The following is a 19,140-nucleotide window of genomic DNA, read 5'->3' on the forward strand; positions in this document are numbered from 1 at the left end:
TCCAATTTACCATGCAGTCCAGTTTACCATGGGAGTCCAGTTCACCATGGGAGTCCAGTTCACCATGGCAGTCCAGTTTACCATGGAAGTCCAGTTTACCATGGGAGTCCAGTTTACCATGGTAAACCAGTTTACCATGGGAGTCCAGTTCACCATGGAAGTCCCTTTCTGTCAAAATAAAACGGCAGGCGTGAAGATGTTCGAACGCTAAAATAGATGATACCTTTGGCAAAGGAGTTCAGGTACGGCAATGACCACAGCACGGGTACTTGTGGTGAACATACAAACCAAAAGGCCGTATCCATGGAGTCAACATTGGGGGGGACCAAATCTTCCAGGGGGTCTGGGCCCCCCCCCCCCACCAGAAAAATATAGAAATTTGAAAACGAATTTCCTGCTTAAAATATTAAAAAAAATCTTTTTTTTACAATAATAGTGTATTGTATTACATTGCTCTGTTTTTTTTACCTTTTCTTGTTTCATTGTATGTAATGGCAGAGATTAGGGATTAATAAAGTACAACCATAACCGCAATCAAATAAACAGAAATATATTTGGTTCTTTCGGTAAAGTCACAAAGAACCAAAGAGTATGGATCCTTGCAGTCACGAAAACTTAAAATCTAGAAGAAATCTATTTTATAGCAATACATTGGGGGTATTTTGAGCATATTTGAATATTGGTGGGGATGCCCCCCCCCCCCAATATCTATTATAATTACGACTTTGGTTCAAACGCCAAAATAGATGATACCTTTGGCAAAGGAGTCAAGGTACGGCGATGACCACACCACGGACACTTGTGATGAACATACAAACATTGATTTAAAGCTTTCGTGACTGCAGGGATTCATATTCTTGGTTATTTCGGTAAAGTCACGTAGAAGGGAAATAATAAAATAAAATAAATATAAAACAATAAAAATGCTCACGACGTTTCGACTGCAACACAAGCAATCATCATCAGGTGTGAAATCCACAGCAAGAAAATGTTCTTCTTGCTGTGGATTTCACACCTGTGGATTTCACACCTGATGATGATTGCTTGTGTTGCAGTCGAAACGTCGTGAGAATTTTTATTGTTTTATATTTATATTATTGTATTATTTCCCTTCTACGTGACTTTACCGAAAGAACCAAGAATATACAAACATTGCTTTGATAAATTATCCTACACGGATCATGGGACCTCCTTTGCCAGTACCAAAATATACTAATAGGGTTTTCCCCCTTTTTTTCTGCCAACAAAACTGACACCTTTTTGCAAGGAATCATGCTTACATTAACCACAATACTTGCAGTCAAATGCAAACAAAAAACAATACTCTGATGATAGTGCGTTGTCTTTGAACTGTGCGCCTTTTGGCGTCATATGGTCGAATAACCATGAGACTAGGCTCCAAAAAAAGCTGTCTCTGGTGTGGACCAATCAGTTTCAAAGACAATGCATAAATTATCAGAGTATTGTTTTTTGTTTGCATTTGACTGCAAGTATTGTGGTTAATGTAAGCATGATTCCTTGTAAAAGGTGTCAGTTTTGTTGCCAGAAAAAAGGGGAAACCCCCTATTAGTACATCCTCCACGGAGTCTACGGCATTGTTGTTGTGAAACGGATTTGGCCCGCAGCAGCCAGGCAGCCAGCCAGCCAGGCAGCCAGCCAGCAGCCAGTCTTCTCCAGGGCACACGCTTTCTACCAGCGTCAGCCCAGACAACAACGCCACAAGGCGAACACTTTGATATTATTACCCCTGATCGCCGTGAAAGGGTTAAGATACATTTCTTAATTTTCTTTCATACTTTGATATCGGCACAAGAAGTGTTATTACGCCGCTGCTGATACTTTAAAAAACTCGACAGCCGAAATAAGGAGCGTTGCCGCCTTTCAACCATACAAATCCACGCGTCGTTCGCAATGTCTTTTAAGCGTGAAGGAGATGACTCGAGCCAGCTGAATCTGTTAAAGGTAAACAACAACAACACATTGTGTTAAAGATTCGTTTTGTCCGCGCGAATTTCCCGGCACGTGAGGCCTAGCGCAGGCTTTTCCCGGCTTGCCTAGAACCCCTGCCCCGGGAGTAGGCAGTAGCGGCGGTGGCAACTTGCGGGGTTGGGCCGGTTACGTTGAACCATTAAGCCGCCGTTCATCTGTTTGTAGTCCGGTGTTTATAACAAGTTGTCCCTCTTCTGTAACTCTCTTTGTTGTGAACAGAAGCGGAGGGTGGCTGATCTGCTGGTGGCAAACATTGCCGAAGACGAGGCGATGTTGTGTAGCAATGGCAGGTAAACGTGGTGATGGTGGTGGTGATGATTTTCACCATATAACCTCACAGCACTCGGTCTTTAAGTTTAACTTGTAGGCTTTTGCGACCAATATCAGTCCATGTTTTGAGTTTGCGTGTCTCTCTCATCATCATCACGGTGGCGAGGAGATGTTAACTACCTCGCCTGTTGTACAGGAGGTCGTGGGTTCGATCCCGATACTGACTCCTGCTGCTGTATATTTGGAGTTTGCGTGTCTCTCATCATCATCATCACGGTGGCTAGGAGATGTTAACTACCTCGCCTGGTACGCAGGAGATCGTGGGTTCGAACCCGATACTGACGCCTGCTGCTGTATATTTGTAGTTTGCGTGTCTCTCTCTCATCATCATCATCACGGTGGCTAGGAGATGTTAACTACCTCGCCTGGTACGCAGGAGATCGTGGGTTCGAACCCGATACTGACGCCTGCTGCTGTATATTTGGAGTTCGTGTGTCTCTCTCTCATCATCATCACGGTGGCTAGGAGATGTTAACTACCTTGCCTGGTGTGCAGGAGGTCGTGGGTTCGACCCCGATACTGACGCCAGCTGCTGTATATTTGGAGTTTGCGTGTCTCTCTCTCTCATCATCATCACGGTGGCTCGGAGATGTTAACTACCTCGCCATATAAAAAATAACGTAACATTTTTTTATATTGTCATCAGTATGACATAAGTATACTAAGTTTGCAGTCGATACCACATTGGGAAGTGGCTTAAAATTGAGTTACAAGATTTTAGGATACAACAACAACGACAACAACAACAGACAGAGTGAGTTAAAAGAAAGCATTACTGCCGGGTGAACACGCATGCTGCTGAGTGTTCACGTGTGCCATGGAGCGAACATCTGGGGGGGGGGGGGGTGTTCACGCGCGCCGCGTAGTGAACAGGCGTGCTGCGTGTACGTAGTACGTTGAACTTCTTTCGCACCGCACGTAGCCAACCGCGCTAATCGGAGGTGCCGCTGCTGCCACTGCCACCGCTGTCACCACCAGGCTGGCGTGCACCGTGTGCCCCCACCGGCCCGTCTTCGACACCGTCGATGTCCTCGCGTCGCACCGCCGGGGCAAGCGCCACCTGCAGAGTGAGCAACACGTCTCTGTTTTGATCGGAGGATGATACATTTATTTTTATTTTTCTATATATATATTTTTATAATTAATAGATTTGCTTCGAGTGAATGTCGCTCCCCGCGGTTGGCTTATTCCCTAGTTTTTGCAGCACGGCACGAAGTGCGTAGATCAACGTCACCGGTACAGCCACCGGTGCAGCAACGCACTTGGTCAACTTGGTGCATCACCACGCACACTCATCGCATCGAAACGCTCTCATTCCATATCCGCAGTGTAGTCTTCTTCTTTTTTATGTGTAGTGTCAGTGATTCGGAGACAAGGTTTGTAGGAGGCACCTTCTTTATTATCAACATTCACAGTCTCGTCCACACACTCTCCACGGTCGCTTAGCCCAGCCTGTACACAACACTAGCCGTCTAACACTGACGGCGCTGACTGAGATAGCCAACAATTATCTTGCAACGCAATATCTAGCGACAGCGACGACGGTGACGAGACAACAGCGACGACGAGACGAGTCCACTTCCAAAATCGGCAGCCTCGAGCTCCCCGCCCTCGGCTCCTTTTATCCTCCCAGCGCGGCCTGGCTCCGCCCTCCGCACCTCCCTTCTCGAACCCGCCAGCAGGTTCCAGGGGCCTCCAGATGGAGTCCTCCGTGACCCTTGCCCTAGTTCCTCCGCTCTGCCAACACACCGTGCACACCCTCACCGGCGTGTCCGTCCACCACAGTTGTTGCTGCTGCCCACAAGCCGGCGCTATTACACTACATATGGATTAATAGCCCGCCGGAGGTGCTTGGGAAATCGGAAGTGCGTGATGGATATGATGATGGTGTATGGTTGCTGATGGTGGGTGATGATCCTGCTGGTGCTGCTGCTGCTGCTGATGGCGTGTCACGTGTGTGCTGGACAGGTTTGCAGAAACACTATGGCAGAAAGCTTGACCTGAAGAATGAGCTACTGAAAAGGAAACACAAGTCCTACGTGGAGGCAGAGAGTGGCACTGCCCAGGTAATGCTGGAGCTAAGGTTGTCGCCATCATTTGCCCTCGCCACAATTTAATCAATCGTCACAAATCTTGGCTTAAAGCTTTCGTGACTGCAGGAATTCATATTCTTTGGGTCTTTCGGTAAAGCCACGTAAATAGAAAAAAAAATCACGACGTTTCGATCGCAACACAAGCAATCATCATCAGGTGACTGGCTTGTGTCGCGATCGAAACTTATTGATTAAAAAAAATATATATCTATCAACGTGGCTTTACCGAAAGACCCAAAGAATACAATTGTCACAATTCGATCATTACGTCAGAGCAGGTAGTTGCACCCCCCGTGTGTTCTAACCCGGTGAAAATGTGCAGGCCGGCGCGTGGGGTTGGTGGTTCTCGCCACGGTGGAGATATCTTAACTTCCTCGCCTGGTATGCAGGAGGTGTTGTGGGTTCGATCCCGACCCTGACGCTTGTTGTATATTTGGAGTTTGCATGTTCTCCCCGTGGTCGCGTTGAGTTTTCTCCGTGTCCATCGGTGTTTCCCTGTGCGTTTAGAGTATTTGGTTGCTATAGATTTTCACATGATGATAAGCCACTTCGTTGAGCAATCATTTGCGATTGCCAGGTCGCTTCTGAAAAAACGTGCTCTATAGCTCAGTGGGCCTTACCTAGTAAAATCAAAAATAGTTTCATAGTTTTGATTTTGGGTGACTCGTGGTTGACCGCACATCCTTGTTGTATCCTCTGCCCAGTGTTGTGCTCAGTGTTGTGCCCCTTTGACATTTGCCCTGACGGATAAGGAGGACCCGGCTCCACTGCTGAGTGAGACCCGTCAAAAGGCGTATCACGCCCTGCTCAAGAGCGCTCCCTACAACAGCTGCTGCCACAAGAGAAGGTGGGTGGGTAGGTAGGGCGTCTGCCTCCAGATACGGTCGGTTTTCCTATAACGCGGCAGTTGCGTTCCCAAAGACCACCGCGTGATGAAAAAAAAATATGGCATTTTAATAAATAATATAGGTGGTAAAGCACAGACCGCGATAACACGCGAGTTGCGTACGCATGCTGAACAAAGACTTTAGGCTCGTGGGTAGCAGCTTAGAAGCATCCAGCAGCATCCCGCCTTGTGCGATGCTCAACCGATGCAGCCGTACAACTTCTTATTCCTACTCTTTGGTTATTTCGGTAAAGTCACGTAGGTAAAACAATTAATAAATAAAATAAATGTAAATAATTCTAGATTTGAAGCTTTCGTGACTGCAAGGAATCATCTTCTTAGGTTTTTTCGGTAAAGTCACGTAGAAAGTAAAATAAAAAAACAAAAATCACGACGTTTCGGAGGCAACACAAGTCTCCGTCATCAGGTGGGACCGTCACAGCCAGATTAGCTGTATCAAGTGAGGCAATGATTCAAGATGTAATCCCTTAAAAGCGAGTTGAGGGGGGAGGGAGAGGGAGGGGGGAGCTCATCAGACTATGGTAGCCAATGAAAGGAACGTATCGGGAGGGAGGGGGGGGCGAGGCCAAAAGGGTGGGCGATGGACGTGGAAGCGCTTGTGCGCAAGCGGCCAATTACTGCACACGCCAACACAATGGAGAGAGAGGGGGAGGGGGGGGGGTCTGATACACATGATAGACAAAAGAACGAAAATGCCCATGTTTATACCAATGCTTATCTGACAGGCACTATTTTACTGTACTTTACCGAGTGTTAACATCCCCAGTTATTTTAACAGTACTCTCTTCATTGTTCAGCCAGCATTGGTATAAACATGGGCATTTTCGTTCTTTTGTCTATCATGTGTATCAGACCCCCCCTCCCCCTCTCTCTCCATTGTGTTGACGTGTGCAGTAATTGGCCGCTTGCGCACAAGCGCTTCCACGTCCATCGCCCACCCTTTTGGCCTCGCCCCCCCTTCCCTCCCGATACGTTCCTTTCATTGGCTACCATAGTCTGATGAGCTCCCCCCTCCCTCTCCCTCCCCCCTCAACTCGCTTTTAAGGGATTACATCTTGAATCATTGCCTCACTTGATACAGCTAATCTGGCTGTGACGGTCCCACCTGATGACGGAGACTTGTGTTGCCTCCGAAACGTCGTGATTTTTGTTTTTTATTTTATTTTACTTTCTACGTGACTTTACCGAAAAAACCTAAGAAAATGTAAATAACTAAATTAAATCACGACGTTTCGGAGACAACACAAGCCTCCCTCATCAGGTGTAAAAAGGCACAGCGAAATACAAATCTGATTTGTGCTCGCGAATTCGGTCCGAAATATGTAGTTTCGTCTCCCCGATGTAGCAGTTACCACATGTACAACTCAATTTGTAAACACCGGGGTACTGTAAATCCGGAATGACATCCTTTACGGATGGGATCAGATCATGGATTTTGTGTACTGTATTGAACCGGACATGGATCTTGTGTTTGTTTAGAATTTTGGAAATCTTTTTGGTAACGCCTGCTATGTATGGCAGTGTGATGATTTTGATCGGAGTTTCAGGTGGTTGTTTCTGCATGGTTATTCCGACTCGCGCGACGTAGTTCCATTCACTCGATCACGTTTATATCCAATTCGCATCCGCGTTCTACAAAAACGTGTTCCCTAATACATTAATCGCATATCCAATTCGCGTTTTGAAAACACGTGGCATTGCAGGAGAACAGATTGTACAGCGCTACTCCGATTTACGTCTTGTTATTAACCATGCAAAAAATATTTAACTACACATTTTTGGACCATCTTATTTAACATGTACTATTCTACTTTACCGAGTGTTGACATCCCCAGCGTTTAACAGTACTCTCCTTTTTGTATTTGGATTGTCAACCAACACCGGGTAAAACAACAACATGTGCACCTATTGTTCTCTTTTAGCCCCGCCCACCCCCCCAACACGTTCCATTCATTGGCTGCCACATTCAGATAACCCCCTCCCCCCTCCTCCCCCCTTAACTTGTATTTAAGAGCTTGTCTCTTGGAATTTTGCCTCACTTGATACAGTAAATCTAGCTGTGACGGTCCCACCTGGTGACGGAGACTTGTGTTGCCTCCGAAACGTCGTGGTTTATAATTTTATTTCCATTATTATTTCTATTATTTTATTTTTATTATTTATTTTTACCTACGTGACTTTACCGAAAAAACCTAAGAGTATTACGTCTCCCCATTTTACCTCGTTTCGCAAACACGTCGTCGCTTTTTTTAGCGCCCGGTGAAACCGACAAATTCCAGTTCAGCCTGGAATATTTTTCTCTCGTCTCTTCTGCAGAGTTCCGAGCGATGCCGGTTCGGAGAGTGCGAGCGGTGGCTGCAGTCGTGGCGCCGTGGAGCGAGCGGAAGCGCGGGACTCTCCCTCCTCGCCGGGACCGGCACCATCTCCCCGTCTCCCTGCCGCCGCCGCCGCCGCCTCCTCAGCTCCCTCGCCGTCTGCGCCTCAAGGCCCTGCCGCCGATGCCGAGAGAAGGGGGGGTGAGTTTAGCGTTTGGGGGGATACTGTTAGTAGCTCAGGTTATTGGAGAGTATATTTAGTATATTGATGATATTGATGTGTTTCGATTTAAAGCTTTCGTGACTGCAGGGATTCATCTTCTTGGTTCTTTCGGTAAAGTCACATAGAATGGAAATGACTTTACCGAAAGAACCAAGAAGATGAATCCCTGCAGTCACGAAAGCTTTAAATCGAAATACATCAATATCTGTCTTATCGACAGACCTGTTCTTCACCTGAGTGGACGGCTGCTTGCGTTGTGGCCGAAACGTCGTGAGAATTCTTTTATTATGTTATATTTGTATTATTTTATTATTTCCATTCTACGTGACTTTACCGAAAGAACCAAGAAGATGATATTGATGTAGTTTATATTTTAGTTTTTTACGTGGTGGTTTAGCTGCTGCAGCGCCTTACTATTAAAATTCCTTCCCTTTATTACTGCTAACCCTACCTCCTCCCTTTGTTGCTGCTAATCCTACATAATGCACGGGCATAATATGACTTTGAGACACCCCCCCCCATCTCCTACGCATTCCACAAGTGGGGACTAATCCTATATCTGCATTTTCCATAAATATGATAAATTCATCTGTTGATATGCAAATTCCTTTGACAAGGTGCCCTTCCTCCTCTAACCCAGCTTAAATATACGCTGCCAAGCTTGGTGGTGTTCATTCAGACGCTGTCTTTCCGACAGACCTGTTCTTCACCTGAGGATGGCTGCTTGCATTGTGGCCGAAACGTCGTGAGAATTGTATTTTATTATGTTATATTTTTATTATTTTATTATTTCCCTTCTACGTGACTTTACCGAAAGAACCAAGAAGACGTTTGGGGGGAGTTAAAAAACATTGCGAGAGAGAGCTTCTTGGCTAAGTGGGCCTTACTCGACGTGAGATCAAATTAAACTGCAGCAGGCTCTCGATTACACTGGTCAACACACTTTTTCTGGCACAAGGTATTCCAACAGTTTTAAGGTAATTTTGGGGTGCTGATTCCAAATCTGGCATCAGTATTTGTCTATCACATCAGGTTTTTGCGATATCAAATATTGCATTTTCAATAAAAACTGCAGAAGAAAAATATTAAATAAATGTGGATATCTACATAAAATTATATTATAAACACACTATCCTAAAAATACAGCACCGTATTTTAACACTAAAGCAGTCACTGACTCGCAACAACTTGCAATCATAAGTGACACAGTTAATTTCGGGTTAAATCAATGAAAATGGGGTATGCCGATAGCATAAAAATAAGATGTGATAGAGCAAATCTGAGATCAGATTTGGAATCAGCACCCTGAAATTAGTCTAAAACAGCTGCAAAAGTCTAGGCCAGAATAAAAAAAAAATTTTGTTGACCAGTGTTATTCCGCGCTAATTACGGGGAGGACATTCCGCGGATAATTCGAAATCGCGGGTAATCTAAAAATGCCATCTACTACGTGGATGGCAGAGCCACGCCAATCAGAATCAAACGCCGCCCACTCTTGAAGAGGTATGCAACTGCTGTACTGTCGTGGCGATCACGTGGATTTCGGTTTAACCGCAGCACATATTTGATTGGTTTAAGCAAGTGACTTGGAATAAACATTTTCAAGAATGACAGTGTATAACTGTTTTTAGTTTATTCATTTGGGCTTAAGGGAAAATCCATGAGTTGTTAATTGATGTCAAAATCTCAAGGTGCGCGGCTAATCCGCAAATCAGATAAACCGCACGCGGATAATCCAGAGTCTACTGTATTCTTATTTTCAAATCTCACTCAGCAACCCATGGCACCACCTGGGTCTGTTCCGTGACCTCCTGCCAGCGAGCCTTCGACACTTAAAGCGAAAGCCTTAAGAGGGCACTTAGCATGGCACATGCGCCGTGGTGACGTCACCGCCACTGAGTGGTGAACGGCGGTGAGTTTGTTGTTGTTGTTGTTGTGTAGTACTGTGTTGTGGGCAGCAGGGGGCAGTGCAGTAAAACCCAATGCACGTCCTCACCAACCCGCATTAACCAGCGTGGTGAAGAATGGTCAAATACCCCCACGGCATTTCGGAAGCCTTCTTCAAGCATTGGGTTGACCAAATGGCCATGCTGGTATGTGACTAAGCTAATACAATACAACAGAACAAAGGTTCAGTAGAGACGCCAACGGTACACCAACAGAATCTGCATGAAGGTTAGTTTAACACGTAGGCTTTCGCGAGCAATATTTTTCATAATAAAGGTTTTTGGGTTCGACCGACAGCCAATTAGTAAGGGATTTGCCACGTAAACAAAAGGCCAATTAATTACTACTTCAACCTCCCGGTGTGTTGGAGAGTAAATCCACAACATTCGCTGGTAATTGCATCTCGTTTCTCATTCGCAGTGACAAAGTCTGAGAAGCGCAAGAGCAAGGGCGCACGGGGGGACGTGCCGTGCCAGCCCGCAGATCCGGCCAGGAGGCATGAGCTGGAACATTACCTCCACCTCAAAAGGTACGATTCTCACTCCTCGCGACAAATCGGTTCGACGTTCGGTTCAACTCGGAAGAAAAATCGCGCGCTGCGCGTGGCTTTGTAAACGTGCTTTTGCCAGTCGTCGGTTGTATGTGTTCAACTTCTTTAGCACCGTGCTTAGCCAACAGCGCTCAATTGGAGTTGCTGCAATCGTTGGCTGTGGAAGCGGAGTACATTTCATTTTGATATTTGTCAAAGGTCCTTTCGGCACTGGTTTGTTACGCGCGAGATTGGGGGCAACTGTTTCACGTCCTCGCGCGTTGCGGGAGGTCCTCGCTTGTGTGACTTGAAACGTGACGTTTAGTTTGTTGTCCATCCCCCGCACCTCCGCTGAGCAGTTGGCTATGCACGGTAGAAAAGAAGTTCAACATACATGTTGGAGAAACGGTTACAAACTCGGTGTATGTATGTATGCAGGTGCGGGGAAAGGACAACAAACTAAACACAAAAAGCAGTTTAAAAGAAATGAGTTTTTAATCTAGATGATGATTTAAAAGTGCATTGCTCCAGTGGCTTCCTAATATCAGAATGAAGAGCGTTCCAGACGGCCGCAGAAGCGCATCCGAATGCGTGCGATGTGGTGACCGTCTTTGTTCAATGGCTAGCGTGATTGGTCAATGTTCCTTGACGAAATCGGCAAGGTAACCGTACAAATGCCAGATGTTTTTGTTTTACTTGGGTATGAAGTGCAGGGCTGACTGGAATCCCGCCGTTTTTAAATCCTTTATATTAAGTTCACTTGCGCGCTTACTTGCTTGCTTACGACCGTGCAAATCTTTCGGTCGTTTTTTAACCCACTTCCCGTGATCCAATCGAGCTGACATTTTCCACAGACTCGTTGTGCGTGACAATTAATGTTCGTGAAAATTTTTTTCCTAAATTTTACACTTTTTAGGACAAAAAAATTATATTTAATTACCAATTGCTTAATGGTGCCATGCAATCATCTGACCCATAGGTGGCAGCCATCTCAAGCCAGAGGACGAGACGACTCTAGCCGCCACGCGTATAAAGGATTTATAGTGAAAAACTTTGTTTTTACGGGTTATACTTGTTATGGATAAATAAAGCCACGATAGTTGAAGGGTTTTAAAACACCGGTTGAACGTGAAACAGGATTCGAGTCGAGACTTTCACGTTGTCGACATTCAGACGAGCACTCTGAAATGGTCCGCTGTAGCAGCGGGAGGCGCTACATGACGCGTCGGTTGTGCCGTCGGTGCGCCTAACAAACGGCCTGGGTCCGCTACCCCCCCCCCCCCCCTTGCAGTTTGGGCTGGGTCCGCAACAGGGACGGGCAGTGGGAGAAGGACGAAGACGTGGAGTTTGACTCGGACGAGGAGGAACCTCCCATCATCGCTCCTCTTCCTCCCCTGGTGCCTCAAGGGGATACAATCAACATTGCTCTACCTCCGCCTGCTACTCCACCTCCACTCTCTCAGCCCTCCGATCACCCAACTCCCCATCGGCAGAAACGGCAGCAGCCACCGGTCATCAATAAGCGGCGGTGATGTCACCGTAGCGCTCTGTGCCTGGCTAGGTGCACGTTGAGGCTGTCGCCGTGAAGTGTCGAATGCTCGCTGGCGAAGAGTTCCACAGGGCGGACCGAGGTGTCCCGTGTGTTACTCACCGAGACGATTGGAATCACCGGAGCGCTCGTGCCTGGCTAGGTGCACGTCGAAGGCTCACCAGAAGGAAGTCCGGGGCAGACGCAGGCATTGTGGGTCACAGACAGCGGCGACTGGTAAATCATCGCAAGATATTGCCATTATGCTGCCAAAGATTGTGAAATGTTGTCACTGCGCTGGCCTCGTGAAGGTCTTCAGAAATGGAGGGGGTGCAACTGGAAAAATACTTGATACTCAAACGGTCATCCTCCAAAAGATATGCTTGTGTTGAGAGTATTTAAAACATTTTTTTACCAGGTAAGGCCCACTGAACTATATAGCTGTTTTTTCAGAAACGACAAGGCCACAAATGGTAGCTCAACGAAGTGGCTCAACAAGGTGGCAATTTACAGCAGCCAAATACTCTCAATGCATGTTGCAAAATGTGGAGGGGAAAAACCGGAGAGGACCCGAAGAAAAATCCACACGGTCACGGGGAGAGAAAGACCAAATATGCAGCGGGTGTCAGGGTCGGGTTTGAACCCACTTCCTCCTGCATATCAGGCGAGGTTGTGAACATCAATATTGCAGGTTGTTTCAGGTTGTGTGTGTTGATCTTCACATTTAGTGTTCTTGTTGAGTGCGGGTTACTTTGAAACTGACATTTGGCTTCACGGGATCCAATGAGATTTTCCACATTCCTGGCAAGTTGGTCAAAGGCTTAAGCGTGCCATAAGATCCTTGAGTGATTTCATACGTCATACAAAAAACAAAAGCAGGACTTGTTTTTCCGAAGTTTTATTTATTTTTTTATAACATTCAAAAATTTGTACATAAAAACATGAATAAAAATGTATGGATTTTTTTTTTTTTTTACCATGAACAGCTGGGTAATATTATTTTTCATATGCATATTTAAGTTTTACATAAACTACGCAGTGGACAATCGCATCATCATCAGGTTGGGCTAGCAGGATTTGGTGCTGTAAAGGTGACACACATCAAACACACTTACCATAACATCTGTCATCTGTCCAAAGCAGTCGCAAAGTGTATGATACAAACGGCTTTTCTCGGGTGGCGAGCGAAAAGCCTCGAGTTAAAAAAAAAAGTTAAAACTTTATCGATATATTCTCTAGAGAAATAATAACAGTAATAAAACATATCTATACATTAAAACATTTTCTTTCACTTAATTATTTACCTCTTAAACCAATAAACGAGTTTACACGTGAATGTGCGAGCGGATCCCGCAGCAGCGCGGATTTCAAAGCGTTCTGTACACGCGAGTGTGCCCACTCTAGTCTGAGTCCGTCCATCACGACAGGGCCAGCGAGAACACGAGACGACCGAATGTCAGCGCCGACGTTCAATCCTCGAACCACCGTAGTATATAATGCGTTGAAACTACCAAAGCTACAAAGTGACTTAGAAATCTTCCTAAGTTATTTTCGTTTGCTAATCTCTCTCTTTTTGTGTTTTTAACATCACGATTGCTAAACACGGCCCAAACGTTTCAAGCGGCGCACCTGCGATTACGCGCGGTTGGCGAAGTACAGCGCGAAAAGCGACGTAGAGCGCGACTGAACGTTGTAATAGGTAAGGGGGGGTGTAATGGTTCCTTGAAACGAGCAAGGTTATTCTAGGAACTTGGATGGAGGGGGGAGGAAGAAACGAGAGGGAAATTCTAAAGCAGCAGCGGTGCAAGGCAAGGAGCGGAAAGGCACGCGGTTTGTTGGCCTGCAGTGCGGCGGCCGAACGGTGGGGTGAGTCAGGCAGATCATGTCCTCGACATAGGCGGAGGGAATTGATGAGTGGACGGATTATAAATGCATCGTGGGACCTCCTTTGCCAGTACCAAAATATACTAATAGGGTTTTTCTCTTTTTTTCTGGCAACAAAACTGACACCTTTTGCAAAGAAAATGCACAAATTATCAGAGTATTGTTTTTTGTTTGCATTTGACTGCAAGTATTGTGGTTAATGTAAACATGTTTCCTTGCAAAAGGTGTCAGTTTTGTTGCCAGAAAAAAGGGGGAAAAACCCTATTAGGAGTATAAATGTTTTTTTTTTACTTTCACAGCTGAATTGTAAGTCCAACGAGAGCAAAAACATGGAATTTCCACTCGACTTTTCCGGCAACTCTGCATACAGGTTTAGGATCGGCGGCATAGGGAGAGCACGACATTAAAGCGTACTTTTTTTTGCGCGATAAACGACTTCAACATCTGGCTTGAATCGACATCTCTTGAACCTTGAACCACCCATGGACAGGCTGAACACACACGACCCGACAGATGGACATTGGCACAACACAGCTGATGCGTCCAAAAAGCGTACAGACAGCAAAGTCTTTGTCCCATCTCTCCGCCACCCACAGAGTCGATTCAAAACTCTCAGCAGAGGGCAGTACAGCGAATTCTATTGTACCATACTCTGCCTCGAGCAACCCACACAGGTGAACTGTGGTCAAATAATCCACTCCTTACAGCCCTGGGGAGGCCCCTGACACAGCAGTGGATTGACGAAGGGCAACATGTGTATGTATGTTGTGACGAGTGGCTAACGTAAATCCTGCAAGTGGCCAGAGGTTGCTACGTTCACCGCAAACCAGATGTGCGTAGGTAGAACTTCTTTCGCGCCGTACGTAGCCAATCGCGCTAAATCGGAGGTGCGGGGGAAATAGACGTTTTTTTTTGAGACTGAACCAAAATTTCCTCCGATCGGCTGGGGGTGTGCGAGTGGATCGCTCCGTGCAAAGCTGGAGGTCGATTCGCCCATTAAGTCAGCAAAGCGGATTAATCGGCCAAAAATGTTACGGTCGATCGATTAACTTTGGTCCTTTTTGGAGATGCTGGCCAGCCCCCCCGCCGCCTCCCACAATCTGCCTCCTGAAGGCGGGAAACCCCCGACAAGCGGCGACGCCCAGCGATGTCACCAAGCCGCCACCACCCCCCATCACCTCCCGTCCAGCGGCACACGTGGGGGAACAGAGGTGAGACTAATCTTTATGCCCGCTCCCCCTCCCAGACAATTACGTTTTCCGAATGAAACCGCCAGTTGGTAGAGTAAAAGCGGTCGCTGAAAATGAGCAAAAGCTCATGCCCTCCCTGTCCACTCCCCCCCGCCTCCCATCACACCAGCGCAGCTGACAAGCCAAAAATGCCTGGTGTGTACTGACGAAACAACGTTGACTGGAATTGGTTTCATGTTAAAACACACGTACGTACACACACACACGTATATTATATACAGTATAAATATATAAAACACATTTTTTTTTGTATTTGCATCTAAAATATTATTTTTCTTGCCGCAACCAAAGCCCTGGTCGTGTGCGTGGCGCAAACGGCGCAAGGCGACGTCACAAACCACGATTGTGCTTTCTAAAAAAAAAAAAAATAGGGGCACAGCAGGGTTGTTACACACCGCGCTCATCCGCAAAATAAAAACGGAAACCTCTCGAAAGGCATCCCCCCCCTATCCGCTAGGCTCACCAGCGAAAGCCGGACGCTGATAACGCGCCAGTGAGGCAGGCATTGACGGAAGTCCAGAGGGACGGGGCACATTTCAGCGTTGACAGGAGTAGGAGGTGGGTGGGGGAGGGTGGGCCGGAGGGATAGATACGACGGGAAGCAGAAACTTCCCGTCGTTCGACCGTGGCCCCCGCACACGCCCAGCGCCGGCTCTCGTTGGAACGGTGCGCGGTTAGGGGAGCGCTGTTTAGAACGGCGGAGCGTTGACGCTCGAGGACCTCACCAGGACGGGCAAGGGATGCTCGCCATCTCGACAACGATGTGACCGTGCATGCCAAAGGCCGTTGTTGTTGGCTTAGATCGCGTCAATACGAATGTGTCGTTAACACCGCCACCACCATGTCGTGTGAATTAGTTACGAGTACAGCACACCGGTGTGTTGGAGAGTAAAACCCACGACATTTATCACTCGAGTACGCCGGTAATTACAACCAGCATCAGGCGATATCCAACTCGGGCTGTCGAAACGTAAACGTTGTCGTGCGTTTACTCTCCAACACACAACCGGACAGCGGCGAGTTGCGGAGAAATCCTCCTCCTGTTTCCGTCTTAAAAGAGAGGTGATCAATGCGATGTCGTCACTTGCGAGCCAATTGGGTGCGAAGGCCAGGAGGGAGGGTTGGGGGGGGGTTAATGTGCATTTCAATTACAGCAGCAGGTCGCCCAAACAGAAGAGCGCTCCACTCTGCCCTGTTGAGCACGCGCAGAAAGGCTATTGCAAACCTGTCAGCCCCTTATCAGTGCCCTACCTTATTACAGACCAATTCAGACATTATCGGTCACCCTGTGCCCCTTATACATGTCAACGTTCATCCTACAAAGTCCCATCACAAGGGAGAAACACAAACAAATAGACAAAAATTGCCCGTATTGCAACGGCCGTTCGCCGTATGGACCTGAAAACTCAATTTCCCTGTACAAGAATACGGGGTAAACCGTGTGGGTTGACAGGGATGCTGCTGTTAACTGTCCTAATGTCCCCGATATTCGAAGCGGTTGATTGTTGCCACAATGAACGACGGATGGTTAAGGGAGTTATAAAAAGGCACGTCAGGTGATTTGGTTAAGTCCTCAAATTGTGTCGTTGGAATCTGGTCATGCGTTGCGTTAAAACATTCTGAAATGCCAAAAAGCGGACGCGTCCGTTTACAGATGTGGCGCAAAATAATGTTGAATAATAATAATTGAGAAAAATATGAATAATCTGGCTTAAACTGGAAGAAACTCGAGCAGAAAGGCCAAATGAAAGCCTGTAGGAAACACATAGCCACCAGACCTGCCGCCTTTCCCAGCGCCTTCCACGTCTCCACAGCTACGCTAACAAACAGCGATGTTGCGAGCGATTCCTTTGAGGAGCTAGAAGAAGGGGGGGGGGAGGGGGGGGGGGGTTTCGTTTCTGTTCAGGCGACGATTAAAGCCCCGAAATATCAGCGACGGTGGACAGACGCTCATCGCGCTTCTTCGCGGCGGACGCGACGAGATCGGCGTCAGGAGCTCTATTCTTGCCGGAGGAATCCGATGAGCTCCCTTCATCGCAGATGTCGAGCGGGAGAAATCAACGCCGCTTCGTCGAGCCGCGCTCTCCGTGTCGGGGCACGGACGAATTTTCAATCGGCCCTTCGCGCATCGGGTCAAGCACGACGGAACGGGAACGATGCAGCGTCGTCGGTATTTCAAAAGCAGGTCATCATCACTGACCCGGCTGGCTTCCAGCAAAAACGTGCAACTTTGGGGGGGCCTAACGTTTGCATGGTATTATGTCTGTGTGTGTTTTTTTACAACTTTGTATTTATTCCCTGACTCGGCCTACCTGTGCATGTTGGCGGGACGACTTTTATTGCAAAGACAAAGCTTGCGCATTTTCTTGTTTGTTAGCAGTCATTCAACAGCCCACGTCATCAAAGCGGGGACGCGAAATTATCCTCGGCGAGAACGCGCAGGCGCATTGCGCAATCGACGAGTCCACACAACCGACCGCCGACGCGATCCAAAAGGCGAAAAAGCACGATCCCCCCCCCCCCCCCCCCCCTTTAGAGCCGCGTCCACGCACGAGCGATCAGTGGGCCAACATGAAATTGGTGTTTGGCGTTAAAAAGATCGTGCGAATTTAATGGCAGGAGAGTGAACAAATACGAGCAACTACTTTGTCCACGTGCGAACGAGTGTCTGTGCAGCGAGGGAATTAAAACGGCGTGCGCAGGATCGTGACGACCGCTTCGCACGCGATGGGCGAAACACTGCCCACTCCAAATCGCCGTGCGATTCGTCGCTTCAATGTCGAGTTACGTTTCTGCAATCTGTCGCAGACATCCACATACGAAGCGCTTCAACTGCGTGCAACCAAGTTGCTTGTGAGCGATCGTTTCGGGCGTGGATCCGGCTTAAGGCTGTGGGTGAGCTACCCTGACCATTAACAGTCACACGGACGACGCTACTCCCCCCGCGCACCTCTGATAAGCACCGTTGGCTACGTACGGTGCGAAAGAAGTTCAACAAACACATACACTGCACGCACAACCCTGCTCGTATGTCGTGTACGCACGGAGCTGGTGTTTTTGTGCGCACAATTAATATTACACATTGCACTTCCTATCCAAAGGGTTACTTCCCCGCGAACCAAACTCCAGGACGGCGACGGTCGCACGTCCCACCCTCGCACATCCCACCGAGCCCAGTGCAGTATTTGTGCATTATGGCGTAAACTCTCGTTTGCCGTAGACGTTGAATGTATTATCAACGTTTCTGCGCGTCCGTCCGTAACTCGCACCCGCAGCGACGTGGCAATGCGACGTCGACACGGTCGGTACGGGGGGGGGGGGGTGGAAGCTTTTGGTGGTTGCCCAACTCCCCATCTCGGCCTTCGAACGCCGCCTAAATTAATTGCAGACTCTCCCCAAGGATTTTGAAAATGAGAATTCGTGTTTCTCACGTGTAGAAAAAAAGAAAAAGCTGTTCGAGAGTGGAACGTTTTGGAGACGTAATTTTTCACCGGGGGGGACGGGGTGATCGTTCAACGAGACGAGCAAAGATACGTTCCGCAAATTTTGGCGGAACGTATCCTGCCCGTTGAGCGAGACGAGCAAAGATACGCTCCGCCAAAATTTGCTCGTTTGAACGAGAGAAACTTTGGCGGAACGAGACGACAGCCCTGTAAACGAGCGACCGCCGCGATGCGTAAACCCTACGCAGGAGGTGGCGGCGAGTGCCGTGTGGTGGTGGAGGGCGCGTGTATTGTTATTGCAGTGCTAAGTGCAATTAGGCCTGAGTTTCCAAGCAGATAAGCTTTAGGTTAAGAAGCAATAGGAGAAGTAATTAATATCCTCTTTTTTCAAGTTTGTATTACAAACTATGTTATCAAAATGTGCGCCTGATGTGGTAACAAAAATACACTTCAATCACTATTAACTTTACCAAATGTGTTTTTTTTTTTTCAGGAGGTGCACGTACTATTTAACTGTGTTCTCTACACGGTTCCGGACATTTCTCCCAAACCTCCTTTCGGAAGCTGATAAAAAAAAACAACTATCCCGGAAAATAGATGTCGTTTTCTTTTTTTTCTGTTTTGTCCCGTTCAACATTTCCCCTACAAATAACGCAGGCCCGTAGCAAAACAAAAACATAAAAATCTACATTCCAAAACAAT

The 19,140-nt window shown here is 47.3% G+C and overlaps 1 protein-coding gene across 1 annotated transcript; it reads left to right on the forward strand.

Annotated features, from left to right (window-relative positions):
* Positions 1-1,639: 1,639 nt before the first annotated feature.
* SCNM1 (sodium channel modifier 1) lies at positions 1,640-12,835 on the forward strand. Its single transcript, XM_078618862.1, has 8 exons — positions 1,640-1,962; positions 2,209-2,279; positions 3,298-3,386; positions 4,288-4,385; positions 5,165-5,259; positions 7,636-7,835; positions 10,225-10,333; positions 11,625-12,835. Exons 1-8 carry the CDS (start codon positions 1,912-1,914, stop codon positions 11,863-11,865), a joined length of 954 nt encoding a protein of 317 aa, XP_078474988.1. The 5' UTR covers positions 1,640-1,911; the 3' UTR covers positions 11,866-12,835.
* Positions 12,836-19,140: the final 6,305 nt, after the last annotated feature.

Source organism: Lampetra planeri, chromosome 59, assembly GCF_965212315.1.
Source record: "Lampetra planeri chromosome 59, kcLamPlan1.2.h2, whole genome shotgun sequence".
Lineage (NCBI taxonomy): Eukaryota > Metazoa > Chordata > Hyperoartia > Petromyzontiformes > Petromyzontidae > Lampetra > Lampetra planeri.